Here is a 20,812-nt window from a genome sequence, read left to right on the forward strand (position 1 = left end):
GGTCAAAGCTTGTCATAGTCAGATACAGTAAGTTTCTTTTCTAAACTGTACAGTAATGTTTGGGTAGTTCAAATCCTATAAACATTTATTTAAATTTAATTTAAGAAATGAACTAAGAAAAAAAACTTGATAACATAGTGGAGAAATTGTTAATAAAACAGTAAATTAAAATAATATCTCAGGAACCAGCACTGCATGGCTCACAGATTCCCAGAAGCTGTAGACATCAGTATGAGTACATTGCTCTACTCTCTGATGTAACCTAGTTATGTTGTTGTTAATCTGATGATGCACTCACTGTCTCACTCACTTTTGACAATGCGGGTCTAATTACAAGCAGTCGGGGCCAAAATGAGCTCTCAGAGTTATGGGACATTTATTGAGTAGCCCCTACTTATGTTTTGTTGAAATGTAATGAAAACTTTATTATACACATCATTTTTTATCACAATTTTCGTCAACCAAAATAAGTTACAATATAGTGTGAAATTCAGTGTAAAAAGTGTATTGCAAAAGTACGGTCACGTCGTCTTTCACTCGTTCCTACTTCACACAATAACAAATATTGTGATTTCTGGTAAACATTTCGCTGACATTTTACTGTACTTGAAGTTTTATACATAAGGCCAACATTACACTGTCATTAGATGTCATTAGCATGAATAAGGTGTCATGAAGGCTGTCATTAAGTGTCATTTGTTACCCTAACCCTGAACCATGAACCCTAACTCTAACCCTACCTAACCCCACTATATCCCTCCACCTAACCCAGAGGTCTGCAACCTTTACTTTCAAATGAGCCATTTTGCCTAATCTCACGTAGATTAAAGTCTTTCCAGAAGCCAAAAAAAAAAACCTTCTCAATGAAGACAATACAGTGTATAAAATGCTATACAGTTAAAATACTATTGAATAATTTTATGAGTTATTGTTTGTGAAGGGCTACAAAAAATAACTTGAATTTGATAGCACATGATAATGTTGATCGACACATGTTAACATATCAAGCGTACATATTAAGCCGGCATGTTGCCAATTAAATACATCTTTCCCCACACAAATAAAATCTCCATTTTCTTCCAGAATCGTCTTTTGTTGATTAAATTTGATGGTCTGTAGATGTTGTAGGAGTGAAAATAAGAAGGTGGCAGAGTTATTGCACAATGTGATGTATTTTTAGATTAACCAATTGTTTTATCATAATTTTATTTGACGTTAATGTCATTAATCATCAATACCCTCTGTCAAGAATAACAACTCATTATTACATTTCTTTTTTAAAAGCTATAGGGAGCCATTGCAAAAGAGTCAAAGAGCCACATGAGGCTCCAGAGCCAGAGGTTGCAGACCCCTGACCTAACCCAAAAAATGCCAACATAGCTCTAAAGGTGTCATATTTTAGCAAATGACACTTCACAACATCTAACCCTTAATGACACCTTATTCATCCTCATGACAGCTAATGACAGTGTAATGTCAGCCTTATGTAAAAACTTCAAGTAAAGTGTTACCAACATTTCCAACAAATGCTGAATTGCTATATTAAAAAGACCTGACTCTGTAATGTTGAGTCAGACTATCAGTAACCTTCACACACTGTCCATGCAGACCATTGATGTACTAACAGCCACTTGTTGGTAATAATAAAATATTTCTGGGATGCTCTCTAAAAAGTTCCAATCAGTCACTCTTCCTCGATACATTATTGCCCAGGTGTTTGTAAGGTGTCAGTTCTGAGTAAGAACAACAGGACAGTCACCTGACCAATGCACGTGCAGAGAAAAGATATCTCATCATGTTGTGGAATTCCTGCTCAGTCCTCTCATACTGCTCCCCTACCAGACCAAGCCTGGCCATTCAGAGCTCAGCATGACTCAGCTCCACCAACACGGTGCAGCCACCTCACAATGTCCAGACGTTATAGTTGCTGGATGCTCTCACAATCACAAACTCCCAACAGGAAATGGTCGACGAGTCTCACACACTCCTCATCCAGATTACGGACCACCAAAGAAGTCCCGCAAGAAGCTTCAAGCCATCATCTGCATTCTGCTAGTGGAGCTGTGTGAAAGATTTACTTTCTTTGGGATAGTTTGTAACACCATTCTCTTCTGCACAGTAAAACTGGGCTATAACAACTATTTAGCTGCTACGGTCAACCTGTGCTTCATAGGAGCGAGCACCCTAACCCCGGTTCTGGTTGGGTGGTTTGCAGAGACCTGCCTAAGACGGACCAAGGTGCTCTATTTGTGTGCATTTCTTCATTTCTTTGGTAAGAAAAATTTACATTTCATACGTTCTTGAAAAACACCACAAATATGGGTGAATGACATCATCAAGCTTTATTACCTCCTTCTAGATCACATTTGTCAAATGCAAGACCCGGGGGCCAAATCCGGCCCTTTATAGCAGTGGTTCTCGAACTTTTTTGTTCTCAAGTACCCCTTTTCTCTTATTTCCAAGTACCATCTTTGTCCGACTACAACATTTTGCTTAGAAAACGATTGAAAAACAACTATAGAGCATAATGATGGAATTAATGAGTGATAACACACATTTTAAAATCTAAATTTAATATCTAAATTTGTAAATAAGTAGAATGAAACAGAATGTATTGCCTCCTGAATAGATTTATTTCTATAGTTTTTATTATTTACAGTCATATCCTTCCTGATGTGGGACCAATATCTTCTAATCAAGATAATTTCTATCATTTTATGTTGTTTTTTTTGTTGTTTGTCAATTTGTGTGTTTTGTTGGTGTTTGTCTGTCTTGTTTAAAGAACTCAATTTTCCTGAAATTATATCAAATGAATTCCGCAAATTGAATAAAAAATTGGTAACAAAATCAATGAAATTTATTAAAAGAGAAAATCCTGCAAGGATTGACATCTGTCACTTATTGCTTGGATATTGTTGGTGCCATACATACTTTATTTATATTTTATGCAAAGTGTAAAGTACAAACTTGAGGATGTTAAAGTTGAAATTGCTTGTTTTCCTGCCTAAAATATGGGGCCCACTTAAGATCAAACTACTTCCTATTTGGCCCTTTAACTAAAATGAGTTTGATACCTCTGGTCTAGATAGAAGGTAATATTTCCACCAATGTCATATATTTGTTTGACTCTTAGCAGGATTACATCAAAAGTGCAAATCGGCTTTGGACCAAATTTCAACCAAAGAAAGATCTTATGCCAGGGAAGATTCAGAATCAGAATCAGAATCAGAATCAGAATCAGCTTTATTGACCAGGTACAGTTTAGAACAATACGAGGAATTTGACTTGGTAGTTGCAGTGAAAGAAGACACATCAACACACCGGGGCAGCCTTTTGCGGCGCCCACATATTTAGGTGAAAAAGGGATCAACAACAGGAGGAGAGGAGGGGTGAGGGGAAAAAAAAACTGCCAGTTTGAAACTGATTTCCCTAAACAGAGAAAACAGTGTGAAACCAGGAAAAAAAAACCGCCTCTGCAAACATAAATGTAAGCATGACACAGTCAAACAACTCGAGACAAGGCATGTGGGAAGGGTTGGGTGGGAGGTTGGCTGGGGGAGGGGGTCAGGTGGGAAGAACAGCAGGATTCCAGCCGTTTGGGGACATGGGCGTGCTGCCAATGGGCGCTGCAACCACGCCTCCATGCAGCTGTGGATGGGAGGTGGGGAAAGATGGCCAACGAGGCATTTGAAGTTGAAGACCTGTAGCTGCGTTACTGACAACCAGATGACGTGTGGAAAAGTTCAGCATCAACAGTTCCAGGTGGGAATGTAGGGAAGGAGCGGGGGGAGGGAGTGGGGGTAAGAGCCGCCGTCTGCAGAAACTTCCTGGTGATAAGAGTTGAGACAACCTTGGCTTTAGCCTTGGCTAGCTGGGGAGCCGAAAGGGAGATAAGCAATGTGATTTGATACAGGCTATGTTAATTTCCAATAGCCTTCTGTCCTGGGTCTCTCTGCTGTAATCCAATGAATGGCCTAGTTTCCACTTCCAAGCCGGGTCTCCAACTTCTCCCAGTTGTTATCCATAACGCGTAGACGATCCAAAAGCAGCTCTTGCTTTTGATATCGATCAACACATGAGTCTGAGTGTTCAGAGCCCTGCTACATCCTTCAGAAATCACTGGCAGCTTTTCCAAAACAGTCGCCAGCGTAGTACGGACTTTTCGATAGATTAGGAAGCCACCTGCTCCGATCAGCAGCATGCCTACTATCATTATTCCAATCATGTAGATGTCCTCCACGTCTTCCGCAGAAAGCATGGACAGACACACAACTCGCCACTTGTTCCAAGGGTCAAGGGTGTATCCAGCCGCAAACGTCCCGCTTGGACATGCGGGTTCACCACCCCCGGTTCTTTTTGTCGAAAAAATCTGATCGATAGCACTGAGAGACCAACTAATTAATTCCATTATTCCGGTTTTGGATGAGTTACAGAGAGAGGCTCTTGTTAGGCTCACAAGACCAGACAAAGCAGCAGCTGGGAGAGAGATAAGAAAGGAAGGGAGGGAGAAACAGAGAGTGCGACTGTCCTCGTCGAGAGAAGCAAGTTACATTTTGGAGGGGATCCAGGTACTGATTCTGGATCAGTTTGAAAAATTCTAAACTTATTCTTGGCAAATTATTAAGAATTCATATCTTGGTTCGTATTTGACCAATCTTTGTCAAATTTGTCTCAGTTAAGATGGGTTGCTCGCTTCCTAAATTAGTCCACGAGTTTCATCCCGCTCAGATCTGGATTGCGCATTTCATTGTAATTTTTTGAAAATATCAGAGTGCCTCTACATTTCAACCGTATTGTTATTAATGGTCATAGAAAGGTCTTCCATGTCTTTAAAGTGTGAATGATCACGGTACCAGGATTAGGGATGAGTATTGGGAAGGATGTTGCAATACGATACATATCACAAATTGGGTCACAATATGTTATTATTGCAATATCGCAATATATTGCGATATTCTACCCAGTTAATATTAAAATTAAACATAGAGATGAAAAATCAAGTTTCTGTATATGTTCATCAGAAGATATTGTTCATTCAGAGGACAAATTGAGTCAAAACTATTTGCTTTAAAACATTTTATATGTTATTATTATATCTACAGCGCCATCTACCGGAGTGGAGGTGCGGAAGTGCTATTATTTTCAAGGTTTTCATGTAGGAACAGGAGCTTATCAACATGCCCATTAGTTAGGCTGCTCCGCTGAAAAGTGACAATGTCTCCAGCAGTAGAAAACACGCTTCCACAAAAATGTGTATGTTTTTTTTAAAAAATCGATTACATTTTTTTTATTTAAAATAGGCACCCAAACAATTGCGATATATCGTGAAATCAATTTTTTTTCACACCCCTAACCATGATCAGGATCACTAATCCAGATATCTGGCAAAGAGGATATTTGGCGCTTGGTGTAGGTTTGCGCGCTCTAAATACTGTTATAGCTTATTTTACAAAGCAATATTTAGCTGCTAGTTTGAAAACTATATTTTAATCTATTAATTCTTTCTCCTGTAGGCACTGCCATGCTGCCTGTGGTGGCGTTTCCTTTTGAAGATTTCTACATAGACACTCATCACATGACTCACAAGCTAGAACCCCTGGAGCAGCAGGTCCTGTTTTACATTGGCCTCCTGGCTGCTGCGCTGGGCATCGGGGGCATCCGAGCCATCCTCTGTCCCATGGGGGCCTACAGCCTGCAGGGGTACAACCAGCACCAGCTGCTGTCCTTCTTCAACTGGTAGGCATTGATTTATTCTGACCGTTTGCTTGGAAATGAGATCCAAATGGATCATTTTAGGTATGACTAAATGTTCAGGAAAAAAAAAGACACTTATAATCTCAGCGGAATCTTTAACTTCACAACAACAACAAAAATCCTATGATAAGGAAGAGTTTCTGTCTCTGGGGTGAGGCTATAGAATGGTTTGGATGTGTAGCTCAAGCATTGTCAATACATGAAAGAATTCAAAAAAGGCGCAAGAAAAATACAGATACAATTATTATTATCTTGGCTTTTTATTACAGATGAATGCAAGATAATTTCTTTTTCTGGGGTATATACTTTATAGGAAAGCTGAAGAAATGAGGGACTTTGATTTGCTTATGGAGAAAGAGTGGAATCATTAAACGGGGCGTGATATTAAATCGCCATTTGTGCCAAACGATGGTAGTAACATGGGGTTTACCATTTGAGTGGCAATAGAGCTGTGTCTCAGATGGATGTAGTTTTGGAAGGGATCATCAGTAGTGTTCCTTTGAATCAAGGGGAATTTTGGTCTTTTAACACTAGACACCCTCATCAAAGGTGGCCAGCTACAGGGTGATCGAGCGTGCATCCCATAACTGTTTCCCACTCTCTAATATCTGCAGCTTTGGGCCACTAAATAAGCATTACATACCTATCTGATATACAATGTGTTTAATGCAATGTCTAAATCATTGTGTCTAATGTTGTTGTTGATTGCAGGTTTTATTGGTTGGTGAACCTGAACTCCACAGTGGTGTTCCTGGGCATCGCATATATCCAGCAGTCTGTGGCCAAAAACCTTGGCTTCCTGATTCCTTTCACCTCTGTGCTGCTGGCGCTCATCGCTATTCACATGATGCGCAACAAGCTCACCTACAAACCAAAGAGAGGTCAAACAAATTACACACATGATGAGACAGACAGATAATTATTCCCTTAAGGCGGGCATACACAGTGCAATTTTTTTCAATTGTTGTACTCAGCTCCAGCTCAACTTGTGCGAGGCACTTGCAGAGTCCGCATGTTTGCAGCTCACTATTAAGAAGAAGAAGAAGAAGAAGAAGAAGAAGAAGAAGAAGAAGAAGAACTCTGAAGCTTTGCCATTAAAACAGAAGAAGAAGAAGAAGAAAAAGACTAAGAAGAAGAACTTGGAAGTGGATAGACACCTGCGATGCTCTGCAAAATGAGTTTTTTTTTTAAAAAAAAAGGCGGCAATGTGATGGACAGATGTGGGAAGTATAGGTCAGTTAATTTTACAGCTGTCTTACGGTGTTCGCGCTTGTGCAGTGAGAGTTTGAAGTAAGCCGATCCGTGGCACTGCTTCAACAGTGCGATACCCTCACGAGGCGCGACCAGCAATAGGTTTGATTTTCTTGCGACCGTACGATTGCTGATTGGGAGCTGGTCGTGAGATGTTAATCGCTTCTCGTGACCCCATGTATACTTCGCGATGTATGCTACACAATGTATGCTACACAATGCATGACATGATTTAGCCAACACTCAATTCGATCCAAAAAATAAATGTACAAGTGGAAAATTGGCTCAAAATGGGCCAAAAATTGCACAGTGTATGCCTGCCTTTACCTGCATTGCACAATTGTGTGATTGTTTGCAGGCGGGTCATCCTTACTGACGACACTGGGAGTTTTCCTGAACTCACTCAAGATGTGCTGTCTTCACCTTCGTCACCTGAGTGGAGACGTGACTTCCTGGCTGGATCGGGCAAAAGAGAACAACGGGGGCCAGTACAGTGAGACTCATGTGGAGAATGTCAAAGTCCTGGCCAAGCTCTTCCCTCTTTGGGGGCTTCAGCTCCTGTATAGAGTCTGCATCACACAGGCAGGTTGTGTGGGAAACAGGGTTGGGGTCAATTACAATTGTAATTGCATAATTGGTAATAAGTACAAGTATGACATAATTGTAATTGTAATTGAATTGTAATTGAGTTCAGAATATTGACTTTGTAATTGTAATTGGTATGAACATTCGATAAAAACTGCCAATTACAAATTAATTAAATACAAAACTGGGGAACCAGTTTTGTATTTAAAACTTTGGAATAAAAATAAATATCGAGACTGACAGAAAAAAGGCTCAGACGCCCGTACCAAAAATATTAAAAACAAAATTATCATGGATAAAGAAGCCTATCAAGGTAACGAAGAGATGAGAAACAAATTTGATGATATATGATATTTTTTAGTGTATTTTACAACATGGGTCAAAACTGACTCGTTTTCATTATAGATGCTAACAGAAAGCTAACACAAGAGGAATGTTAGCTTTTATAGTCTTATTTGATAAAGGGTCAGTAATTGTGATTGATTGAACTTTAATTATTAAAAACATAATTGTAATTGACTTTCAGGGGATAAAAAAGAATTGTAATTGGGGGGAAAAAATGCCTTTCAATGTAATTTTAATTGAGTTGTAATTGACAATGGATCATTTAAGACTTAATTGTAATTGAAAAATGTAATTAACCCCAACCTTGATGGGAAACAATGTGTCCTCAACGTAAAGAACAGATTTCATGTATTTTACATTAAGATTGATAATGAATATGTTTCAGATCCCTTCTGGCTACTACTTACAAACAATGAACTCCAACCTCCACCTGACTGACGTCCTGTTGCCCATCGGTGCTTTGAACGTCATCAGTATTCTCCCCCTACTGCTCCTAGCTCCACTGATGGAGTGTTTGATGACCTGCCACCTCTCCATGGAGAAAACCCCTCCACCACCTGTAAAGCTCATCAGTCAGTAATAGTATACTGTATGTCTGTGAAGACTCAGCCATCCAGGTCTAAACAATGCAGGGAGTATTAGTAAAAGTGACTGACTACCTCTCGTCTAGAGTTGGTTCTCTTGTCCCATTGAGCCTAGGTTTTGAAGTCCAGTCACCTTTACTAATTTCACCAGAAATATTCATCAGTATTAACCAGGGTTGGAGTCAAATAGAATTGTAATAATAACGGCTTAATAATTTATGGCACTTTTTTCAAGGAGACTCAAAGTGCGTACAGAAACCATTATTCATTCACACCAGTCACTCACATCAGTCATACCGGTGGTGGTAAGCTACAATGTAGCCACAGCTGCCCTTGGGTATACTGCCATTTCGCGCCTATGGCCCCTCTGACCACCACCAACATTCATGCACAATTCATACCCATTCGTACAAGGGAATGTGGGTAAAGCGCCTTGCCCAATTGGGACTCAATGACAATGACTTAGATAGAGCAGGATTTTAACCCCCAACCCTTCGGTTATTGGACGACCCACTCTACCACTGAGCCATGGCCGCCCCAATTGTAATCAACTTGCAATTGAGTTCAGATAATTGACTTTGTAATTTTAATTGCCTTGAAAATTCTATGAAAATTGTCTTTTATAATTGAACACTAAACTGGGGAACCATGTTACAGTTCTACACATATGTAGTTAACAGTTATTAAAATATCAAGCTTTCCCACATTTGACCATTTTAAAAATATATATAAATAGAGAGGTATACAGACACAAAAAAGGCTCTGATGCTCACACCAAAACTATTAAAATGTATGTTTTCCTTGATTAGGAAGCCTAACAAGGTACCCAATAGATAGGAAAGAAATTAGAGGATAGATATTTGTTTTTAGTTAATTTTACAGCTGATTTAGGCCTAAAAGATGCTAAAAGAAAGCTAACGCAGGAGGATGGTTAACTTTTATGAGGTTTATTTTATTTATTAGTTTATTTAACACAGACTGTGTACATTAATATCAATACAGAAAATTTACCAGATTTAGCCAGAAGGCTATCATCTGTAGTCCCTGTTATTTATTTCATTGTAATTGGACTTCAGTAATTGAGAATGTAATTGTAATTGACTTTCTGAAGATAAAAAATTCTTGTAATTTAATTGTAATCAGGAAAAAAATGCTGGTCACTGTAATCGTACTTGAGTTGTAATTGAAAACGTAATTGTAACTGAAAAAAGTAATTGACCCCAACCCTGGTATTAGCACTCACTCATTCACACATTGGTAATGTTTTCATCTAAATGTCCTTGTTTTTCTTTTGCTCTCTCTGTCTGTCTCTCTCCCTTATTTTTGTAACCACAGCCCCCTCTGTCTTGACCCCACCCTGTCCATCCCCCCCCCACCCTCCCCTTCTAGCTCTGGGCCATGTGTGTGCTACTCTGTCAGTCCTGGTGGCAGGTTTGACTGAGCTGCAGAGGAAGTCGTACCCTCTCGTGGAGCAGACACTATCTGGAAAAGTTCTACAAGTGTCCTCCATGCCATGTTTCTTCCTGGCTCCCCAGTACGTCCTGCTGGGTGTGGCAGAGGCTCTGGTCACACCTGCGTGTGAGTACGAGACTCGTCTTTACAGCTACATAAAAATATTTATCAAACTATAGCTGACAACTGACATCTCGCTGAGCTAATTAAAACAGGGGTGTCCAAACATTGTTCCTAGAGGGTAGTAGCATTGCTGTGATGTGTGTTTAAGATTTATTTTCTGCTTCAACACATCTTAATCTTATTAAAGTGTTGAAAGATTATTTCTGTATTTCTGTATGTTTGTCTGCTAAGTCTTGACACTGTTTTCACATGACCTCAAGGTCACTGAGCAGAGCAGAGTTGGTCTAACCTGGCAAGAGCCAGATTGATGTGTAGTCCTCCCTCTAACTCGAGTTCTCCACATCGATCTGGGTCTGTGTCTGGAGAATCCTTTCAGAACCAGGGAGGGACATGAACAGAATGCTAGAAGCTGATTGGGTGAAGCACCTGTCCACCATGATTTGTTTTAGCCAATCACATGGTAATATGATATGATATGATGTCGTGAAAACCTTTGTCGTGTCTCCCCAGGTAATGATGTGGATGGTAAAAAAGGCGTAGTGTGGAAAAAAAGGTCTTCATCTAAACTGACTTGCAAAATAATACAAAGTTTATTAAAACAAGCAGGATCAAAAACAGGAGAACTATAGAGACAGCAATCCAGTGAGAGCAACAGGCGTCAGATCATGCTCTGAAGCAAAAACAGGAGACAGGTGCCGACATCTCTCACAGAGTTTTCAGACATCACGTGATAACTAAATTATAATATCACATGCAAACAGCAGGTCTTCAAAGGGTGACTGAATTTGGATTGTGAAACCATGTGTTCAGCAGCATGACTAAGGCAATACTCAGCTTTAAATGAAAAAGAATATTGCATAAAATGAATATCATATTAAGCAGTCAATACACCTCACCTTCTTTTGGGATAGTAATGCCGTGGTCATTATGTTGTTGAGTGACTTTTGCTGTTTTTGCAACACGAGTATGCGAGTTAAGGGCACGTTAATCATCCTCCTGCGTCGACATCTTTCTATTTTGATTCGGAGCTAAGCTAATAGCAGTAGCCCAGCTATTTCCTCTACCCGCAACTGCTCATACGCCACTTTTGCTTTGGAGCTTCTGCCTTCGTCACACTTGTATATCCCGCCCTAAACCACAACACTGCCTCATGATTGGTTCTAATCGGTTCGGTTAGGATTCGAAAGGCAAAGGCGGGAACAGCACAAGATGAATTATGTTGTTTGTGAACACCAGGAGAATCCATATTGCAGGCGAGGTTAGAGTTGGTCTGCCCTGTGATAAATGGCTAAATCATGTTTGTATCAGACTCCATAAAGGATGAGGGCCCAGCCATGAAGATAACTGTGCTCGTTTTTTTTTTTGTTTTAACTTTTGAACAGATACTGATAGACTCAGAGACACATAGAGATACTGTACATAGAGAGTAGTACATACAGAGACACACTCTTGCTTCTGAGACTCACCTGAATGTGAGCTGTTTGCAAGAACAGCAGGACTGCTAAAACTTTAATTGTGACTGTAACTAGAATAAACAACATTAAAATTATACTATTTTTGTCATCTGTTCTCGGAGCTGTTCATTGAAAAGATCCGTGAAGAAGGGAGAGAAAAACCGTAGTGTCATCGACATCAAGCTACTCGACTGAAATTCAGTTGACAAGACCCTCCTTGGCAAGGATTGAGCTAACCAAATATTTTCCGTCGTCGATTGTTTTTTTTAAACGATAATGGAAAAATCTGAAGGCCACCTGTCATTTCAACTGATTGCAATTCACAAACCTGACCACTTGGTGGTCAGTGAACATATTAGGTTCAATTTGTCATGTTGATGCTGAATGCAACAGTACACCCTAAATAGTAAGAGTACAAGAAAAAAAGGGATTCTGTGATATATCACGATATTTCACGACACGATTATTGTATCAATCCAAAAAATTTCCAATTATTTTTTTAATCTAGTTTTTTAATTAAATAAAAATATTTAATTACGCTAACATATGCATTGCACATAAACGCAGTCACTAGGTGTCAGTGAACCACATCACTCCTCAATGCATTTTAGCAAAGAATTTAAGAGAACAGAATTGTATTTCATACCATTTTATTCTTGTGGAGGTGAAATTTGTAACTGTTGATATCGCAATTGTTTATTATCGGGTTATATTGTATCGTGACATGCAAATCGTGAATCGTATTGTTTCGTCACATTCCTGGCAATGCACACCCCTACTAAATATAGTGCATCCACAAAATATTATATCTTATTATTATGGATGTCCCGATCGGATATTAATATCGGATATTGGTCCAATATCAGCCAGAAAACAAATAATGGATTTTATCGGATTGCATCTAAAATCTCCGATATAAGCGCTCCGATAAGTTTTAGTTGTTTTTGTTCCCGCCCTCAGTTGTTCCCACCATCTACTGACAGTAAAAAATAACTGAAGTGAACTTGAATAGTTGACTATTGTTCTCTGTTTGAGTAACATCACTTGATCAAGCCTTTTCTAACATTCCACACTACAAAATAAGTAATAAAAGTATGTAGGATTCGTGCTGATATCGTATCAGTTCGGTATACTCAAGGCTGCAATATTGATATTGTATCAGAAGTGAAAAAGTTGTATCAGGACATCCCTAATTATTATGTCCATTTTAAAAGTAAATCGTGCATTTTAATGATGCGTTTTGTATGTTGGCGATCTGCTTTTCGGTGTAATTCACCAAGAGGCTCTTGAGAGATCATCTTTAGTGCAGCGCTCACAGCTCACACTGATGACACCAATGGAGTTAGTTAGATGGAGTTAGACACCAATGGAGTTAGATTTCCTTTTACGTGTAAAAATGAAATAATTAAGGTTATTATTGACAAGTAAAATTGTAATTGGTATACATTTTAATGTGTGAAACAGATGACTTGTGCATATTTATGAATAATCTGTGATCTTTTCATGGCAGGTTGTCTCATATCCTTCCAGTTGACCCCAAGTCACATCAGAGGGATCTCACTGCACTTCCTCACTCTGTCGTATGGAGGAGGTTGTTTTCTTGGAGCTTTTATTATTCAGGTTTTTTACATGTGCTCTGGAGGTAAAACATCAACACAAATACTGTGCTGCATTATTTTCTTGTTTGAAACAACCAAAAATGACCATACAGTGCCTTGCAAAAGTATTCGGCCCCCTTGAACTTTTTGACCTTTTGCCACATTTCAGGCTTCAAACATAAAGATATAAAACTGTAATTTTTTGTGAAGAATCAACAAGTGGGACACAATCATGAAGTGAAACGAAATTTATTGGATATTTCACACATTTTTAACAAATAAAAACCTGAAAAATTGGGCGTGCAAAATTATTCAGCCCCCTTAAGTTAATACTTTGTAGCGCCACCTTTTGCTGCGATAACTGCTGTAAGTCGCTTGGGGTTTGTCTCTATCAGTTTTGCACATTGAGAGACTGGAATATTTGCCCATTCCTCCTTGCAAAACAGCTCGAGCTCAGTGACGTTGGATGGACAGCGCTTGTGAACAGCAGTTTTCAGTTGTTTCCACAGATTCTCGATTGGATTCAGGTCTGGACTTTGACTTGGCCATTCTAACACCTGGATATGTTTATTTGTGAACCACTCCATTGTAGATTTTGCTTTATGTTTTGGATCATTGTCTTGTTGGAAGACAAATCTCCATCCCAGTCTCAGGTCTTTTGCAGACTCCATCAGGTTTTCTTCCAGAATGGTCCTTCATTTGACTCCATCCATCTTCCCATCAATTTTAACCATCTTCCCTGTCCCTGCTGAAGAAAAGCAGGCCCAAACCATGATGCTGCCACCACCATGTTTGACAGTGGGGATGGTGTCTTCAGGGTGATGAGCTGTGTTGCGTTTACGCCAAACATAACGTTTTGCATTGTTGCCAAAAAGTTCGATTTTGGTTTTCGTCCGACCAGAGCACCTTGTGGCAAACTTTAAATGACACTTTTTATAGATATCTTTAAGAAATGGCTTTCTTCTTGCCACTCTTCCATAAAGGCCAGAGTTGTGCAGTATACGACTGATTGTTGTCCTGTGGACAGAGTCTCCCACCTCAGCTGTACATTTCTGCAGTTCATCCAGAGTGATCATGGGCCTCTTGGCAGCATCTCTGATCAGTTTTCTCCTTGTATGAGCTGAAAGTTTAGAGGGACGGCCAGGTCTTTGTAGATTTGCAGTGATCTGATACTCCTTCCATTTCAATATTATTGCTTGCACAGTGCTCCTTGGGATGTTTAAAGCTTGGGAAATCTTTTTGTATCCAAATCCGGCTTTAAACTTCTCCGCAACAGTATCTCGGACCTGCCTGGTGTGTTCCTTGGTCTTCATGATGCTCTCTGCATTTTAAACTGACCTCACAGAGCAGGTGCATTTATACGGAGACTTGATTACACACAGGTGGATTCTATTTATCATCATTAGTCATTTAGGTCAACTTTGGATCATTCAGAGATCCTCACTGAACTTTTGGAGAGAGTTTGCTGCACTGAAAGTAAAGGGGCTGAATAATTTTGCACGCCCAATTTTTCAGTTTTTTATTTGTTAAAAATGTTTGAAATATCCAATAAATTTCGTTTCACTTCATGATTGTGTCCCACTTGTTGATTCTTCACAGAAAATTACAGTTTTATATCTTCATGTTTGAAGGCTGAAATGTGGCAAAGGGTCGAAAAGTTCAAGGCACTGTATTTATTCCCTTTATGATACATTTAACAGGTACTTTCTACCCAAACCTACTGCATGAGGGGAATCTGGAGAGATTCTTCTTTTTCTTGGCTTCCCTGATGGCTATCAATACTCTGGTGTTTTGGAGTGTATCATACAGGTACTGCTTCTCTAACAAGTCATTTTAAATGGTCAAACACCATTAAATGTGTTTTCCAACACATTGGATTTCACGCTCACTCTGATCTCATGTCGTCTAGGTACCTGGACCTTAGTGTGCGAGGTAAAGCGCTGACCACCAGCCCTGTGAATGAGAAACTCATGCTTTACAAAGCCACTCTACGCTTCTATGACACTATAGACCACTCCACTGACTCTATTTTGTGAGTTTGGTGAAAGGCTCCTTAATTTGAAAGTGGCGCTGGCGCTGCTTATAAATAAGCTAATTATTGTAAAATCTGAAAATTGAGACTTTCTTTAGTCCGATGGTGGTATTTCAATACCACATACTATGTGTGGACTGTATTTTCTTGTCATACGCATGGGTGTAAATGAGTGTATGTGTGTACGTGTAAGTTGAAATACAAATCCTACCAAATAAACTAGTTTATGATAACTCTGGTTTGTTTACAGTTATTTTTTTAAATGATTTTGTTGTATAACAAGAAATGTCACTGACAAGCAAATACTGTATGACCTATATTAGACATGGAATAATTACATATTGACAAAAGTGATAATTTTAGACGAAGGTTATTATCATAAATGTTGACTCCATTGTAAACTGTGCAATCCGTCTTTTGATTCAACTGTATTGTGCAATTGGTGTCACATTAAAAGCACAGAAAACTTGCATTTGTCTGTTTTATACTGTAATATACTGGGAACGCCTATTTGAATGTCTCAAAGTTTGGGTTATTGCTGTGTTTCTTTTCAGCAGAAACCCTCAGGACGTCTCTTCTATAAGTTAACCCACATCACAAATTATGTAGAATTAAGTCATTTTGAGATCAATACTCAAATAATAGCTTTCCTCATCTTTGCATAAAGAAGTGCTTAAATGTTCTGGTATTTGACAAAGTGAAGAATTTTCCACATGGTTTCTAAAGGTGCAGCACTTCAAAATAGGTCTTATATTTTTTTGCTTGTTTATATACACAAAAATTATAAATCTATATCTATTGTTTTGTTGGAATTGGTGCAACAATAAATATCGAGGGGATAAAAAGACAAGATAGATAGAAAGATAGATTTTCTTTATTTTCATTCAACATAACATCATGGATGCATTTGAACGAAAATACGCTGCATTAGCCACAAATGCTTGTCATGTTGAATGTCATGTTTATCGTTGCACCAATTCCAACAAAACAATAGATATAGATTTATAATTATAACAAGAAGCCAAGAACGAGGATAACAGTGCAGTACAAAATAAAATACTAATAATGTATAAATAAAGTGTCAAAGAAAAAGAAAAGAGCCAACGAACAATGGAATTTTAAGTGAGATGATAATGTTATATGATATAAGTACGGTATATAACAAACATACTGAGAAACAGTTTTATTTTCTATTTTAGATACTGTTAACACCCAAGTCTTGTGCAATACGTTTTTATATCTTCATATTCATATACGTTTTTATCTTTTTTTTATGTCTATATTTCTAACGAACAACTTTGCACTTTCTTTTTTTTTACGATAACTGTAATCTTTGTATTATTTCTAACATGTTTGTAGTAGGAGAAGCTCTCCAATCTCGTTGTAATGACATTTAAGACATTGAATTGAATCATACATGATGGTTGTGCGAATCAAAAAAGATGTATCAAAAAATTACACAGGAAAATACACAGAATACTCATGGAAAAACAACAACAAATGCATGTTTTAAATGAAGATTTACAGTTTCTGAAATACAAAAAAACACGGTTTTGACGAGGTTTTTTATTTTATTTTTTTAATCGCGTTTCCGTGGTTTCCATGGAAACATCCAGTGTTGTTCTGCGGGTGAAGAAGAGGAGGAGCCCTGTCGGAAACACACAGCGCTGTTTGTGGACAATGGAGTTACCAGAGACGATTAGAAGACGATTAGAGGACTTCTCCAGAAATGTTTTATTCGACCAGAGTCGGAATGGAACCTCTGCTAAGGACCACGACACGAGTGTGACACACGGTAATGTTATCACAGTTACATTAGCAGATGTTAGCATGGAGGTAGCTTCATCATTATGGACTGTAGGCGTGTCCGTGGCAGCTAATAGCTATGGCTAGCTGAACTTCACAGTGTTTCATTATAGTTGTCGTTTGCTTGTTTTCAGAGAAGCGTGTTTTGTCCAGTCTCCAGCTGCAGATGTCGCTTTACTTTAACATGTGGTTCTTCCCCTGGTGGTGGATCAGTGAAACTGTAATGCTGCAGATCAAGGTGAGAAAATGAGAGTGAAATGTATGATGGAAAAGCCTCACAAACCCCCAGAAACGAATGCATTTTGCTTGTGCAAATAAGAAACGTACCTATCAAACAAACGCAGGCAGAAAATTTGTGTTGCAGTGAGATTTTGTCAAAAGTTACCTGACAGTTTTAAGTAGCCTACAAAAACAAATCCCTCAAGTTAAATAAAGAAAGAAAGAAAAAAAACTGTTTTCCAGCAATGATAAAATATTATCCCGCATTTAAGGATAGATTTAATACTTTTGATTTATCTGTTGACAACTTATATAAAAGGAATAGAGCAGTGGTTCCCAACCTTTTTCAGGTCGTGACCCCATTTTTATGTCACAAATCTTTTTCTTTTGATTTAGTTTTTGATTATGTTTGTTTTGCAGTGATAAAAATACAGAGTAGCCAGAATTATTGCACAAAAGGACAAGATGTGCCACCTAAGATGTATTTTTATACTGCATTTTATTTTAACCAGATTTATATTTGAGAAAGTGAAAGTATAGAATACAGTTGTTTGAGTGCGTGTGTGTGTTTCAATTTGAAAAATAATAATAAATGTATAATATAATGTAATTTTAATCAGTCATTATTATTATTTTTTATCATTTACTACTAGACATTTCAGGCGACCCCATTTTAATTCCAGGTGACCCCAAGGTTGAAAAAGAGTTTCATCTGATGGACTGCGCTACATTTGTTAACTTAAATACACTGTAAGACTCATTAGTACAAAGTGTAGAAATGGCTAAAAAACAAAAACAAAAAGCGTTTAAATAGTCCAAGGAATTACTGGAATTACTTTTAAAAATAACACATAATTGTAACATTTGTGAATAGTGTAAAAATACGTTGAATAACTGGCTTGAATGATTGAAAACATACACATGAAATAACTGTGATTGTTATCTTTTTCCCAGTATCCTGCCCTGCCAGACTACTACAAGTTTATCCTTGTGACCATTCTTCTGCTGATGACTTTGATCGAGGCCATCAGACTCTATCTGGGTTTTGCGAGCAACCTGCAAGAAAAGGTGAAATGTCCCCCAAAGAACTATATCAAACTTTAGACAGCCCAGGCCAGGAGGTGATAAACTATAATTAGAAATATGCGTTTATCTTCTGTTTAATTCTTCTGAAATTTAAAGGCGCACCGTGGACTTTGTGACCTAAAGACCCATATGAGTTATTTTAAATTATTCCCCAGGCCAATATACAGCGCTTGACAGTATCAATGCTCCCAGCGGGGCTTCCCTCTTGAAATACCGCCCATGTAAGTTTGGAGAGACAGACCGTTTTTGGCCGGGTCATGTGACCTGGAGAATGCCTGGAGAACGTATCACTTTACGGCAGTCACCTGACCACAGGCTCTGATATACTCATTGGTCTAAGGCTTTTGCTTGTATTTTTCCGCCTGTTCGACTCCTGGTCATGGCCGAGGCAAGCAAAAAATTTCAAACTGCTTCTGAGGAGGCTAAAAAGACGCCACCGAGAGCTGGCCCCATCCGGCGACCCGCCTGGCGCCGGACACCGCCCGCGCATGCCGGGTTGCCCGTTTCCCATCCGCTCCGACCCCGTCCGCCGTGCCGACCCCCGGCGAAGGGGGCCGATTGTATATGCACATGCGCACTACAAGAAAAAAATTTTTTGCTAAAGAAAATAATATCATTTTTGTTTTCAAAGTGAACGGACACGTGTTTTATTTGTTTATTGGATTATGTTAGGGTTAGAGTTATAATCTCAGTCCGGAGGTGAACTCAGACTGTGACACCGGGCCTCTGGCGGCGGGGAGAGGCTGCTCCTCCAGCCCAGCCCGACCGACCCAGCCCTTAGAGCCAATCCTTTATTCCTAAGTTACAGGTCAACTAATGTCTGCATACACAATCTAAAGACATGGGAGGCTGGCCTGACTGACTGACTGACTGTTGCCTTTTGTGACAGTGCTGTGGCGCTTGTGGCTAGTGGCAAAAAGTTACACAGTGTGCCTTTAATGAAAACCAACCATAAATACATGAAAACATTGAACATGTGTTTTGGTTTAAAGTACGGTAATGTCTGTGTTTGTGCCATAGGTGCCAGAACTGGCTGGATTTTGGCTGTTGAGCATTTTGCTGCAGTTCCCTCTGATCCTGTTTCAGCTCTTTAACGAAGCCCTCATCGTGTTGCCCCTGGAGAGAGCAGTTCACATAGTTCTCGCTGTATTTATACTCACACAGGTAAACTCTAAGTCACGGATGGGTAACTCTAGCACTGTGTTGGCCACAAAAATGTGATTGTATCTGTTGTCAGGGCCACATTATCAACATTCATGTCAGCATTTAGAATAATGTCCTATCTGAGCAATAATAAAGGATGGAAAGGGTTTTGTCTTTGTGGTTTTGTCAGTTTTTAGTCATTTTGTGTGTTTTTGGAGTAATTATGTGTATTTTTGGTATTTGTTGTGTTCTTGTTGTAATTATGTGTATTTTTTTATGGTTTTCTGCATTTTGGGGTCACTTTTTGTATTTTTGTTTTTGTGTTCTGTCATTTTGTGCAATTTTCTTGACAATTTGTGTGTCTTTGGCGCTTTTCTGTAATGTGTTTTTGTTCATTTTGTTTGTTTAAGTGGTTGTTGTGTCTGTCTTTGTTGTTATTATGAGGCATTTTTTTCTATTTTTGTGTACTTTGTGCATTTTGCTGTCAATTTGTGTGTTTTGGGAGTTAGTTTGTGTTTCGTGTCGGGCTTTATATTCCTTCCAACTTCTTGAAATACAATTTTTGGGGATTTGTTTTGTTCCCCGGGCCACCAGTTGTCCATGTCTGCTCTTAGTCATCCACAGTGACTGTAACTGTTTCAGATATGTTGTTGCCGATAATTCATTGCTACTTATTTATTGGTTTCTATTCTTTCTGTCTCTCTCTCTCCGATAGGCCATCTTTGGCTTTGTGGCCCTGCGGGACATGGTCAAACACACAGAGAGCCAATTTCATCTCCGACAGTTCAATTAAAGCCTGAAACCCTCACAAAGCATCGCTTTTACAAACTGACGACAAGGCGTCACTTCTTGCACATGAACCTTAAACTAAAGTATTTTCTACTTCTTGCTGTGAATTGGAGAGAAGTTTTTACCCGTATTTATATTTTTATTGCATTGCCTGTAATTGTTGTTGTATAGTTTTACCGTCAAATACATCTATTTACATCATGTGTGTTATTTTTATGAATAAATACCAGTGTTTCTCTTACTATCCAGTTTCCTTACACAATTTTTAATGGGATATGAATTTTAAAAGTTTTGCCAATGATATGGCAATTTTTCAATTTTTGAAAGTGATCCAAAGTGTCTTTGTGTAAGTAGTTTTGATATAACCCTGCTTACAGTAAAACAAACAACTTATTTAATGTAAGTGAAGTCCATGAATCTATTTATCTATTAATGTATGGCCAATTTATTCATGCATATACCTTTTATTTAACTGAAACACTCAAAATAAAAAGAAAAAAATCTCTTTAATAAAAGTGTTCTTGGCGGTTTTGCTACTTTGTTTATATTATTTCATTAAGTGGCTCTTTATCAGGCCTTCTGCACAGGTAC

General features: G+C 38.7%; 2 protein-coding genes across 2 annotated transcripts; both read left to right on the top strand.

Annotated features, from left to right (window-relative positions):
* The first annotated feature begins 1,869 nt into the window (after positions 1-1,869).
* On the top strand, positions 1,870-15,281 carry slc15a5 (solute carrier family 15 member 5). The gene is made up of 9 exons (XM_028448304.1): positions 1,870-2,272; positions 5,514-5,736; positions 6,466-6,635; positions 7,364-7,587; positions 8,321-8,507; positions 9,909-10,097; positions 13,059-13,190; positions 14,847-14,955; positions 15,056-15,281. Exons 1-9 carry the CDS (start codon positions 1,870-1,872, stop codon positions 15,180-15,182), a joined length of 1,764 nt encoding a protein of 587 aa, XP_028304105.1. The 3' UTR covers positions 15,183-15,281.
* A 1,546-nt stretch (positions 15,282-16,827) lies between these two features.
* On the top strand, positions 16,828-20,490 carry tmem17 (transmembrane protein 17). Its single transcript, XM_028450812.1, has 5 exons — positions 16,828-16,973; positions 17,119-17,222; positions 18,158-18,271; positions 19,310-19,453; positions 20,148-20,490. Exons 1-5 carry the CDS (start codon positions 16,859-16,861, stop codon positions 20,223-20,225), a joined length of 555 nt encoding a protein of 184 aa, XP_028306613.1. The 5' UTR covers positions 16,828-16,858; the 3' UTR covers positions 20,226-20,490.
* The last annotated feature ends 322 nt before the right edge of the window (positions 20,491-20,812 follow it).

Source organism: Gouania willdenowi, chromosome 6 (assembly GCF_900634775.1).
Source record: "Gouania willdenowi chromosome 6, fGouWil2.1, whole genome shotgun sequence".
NCBI classification, from domain to species: Eukaryota; Metazoa; Chordata; class Actinopteri; order Blenniiformes; family Gobiesocidae; genus Gouania; species Gouania willdenowi.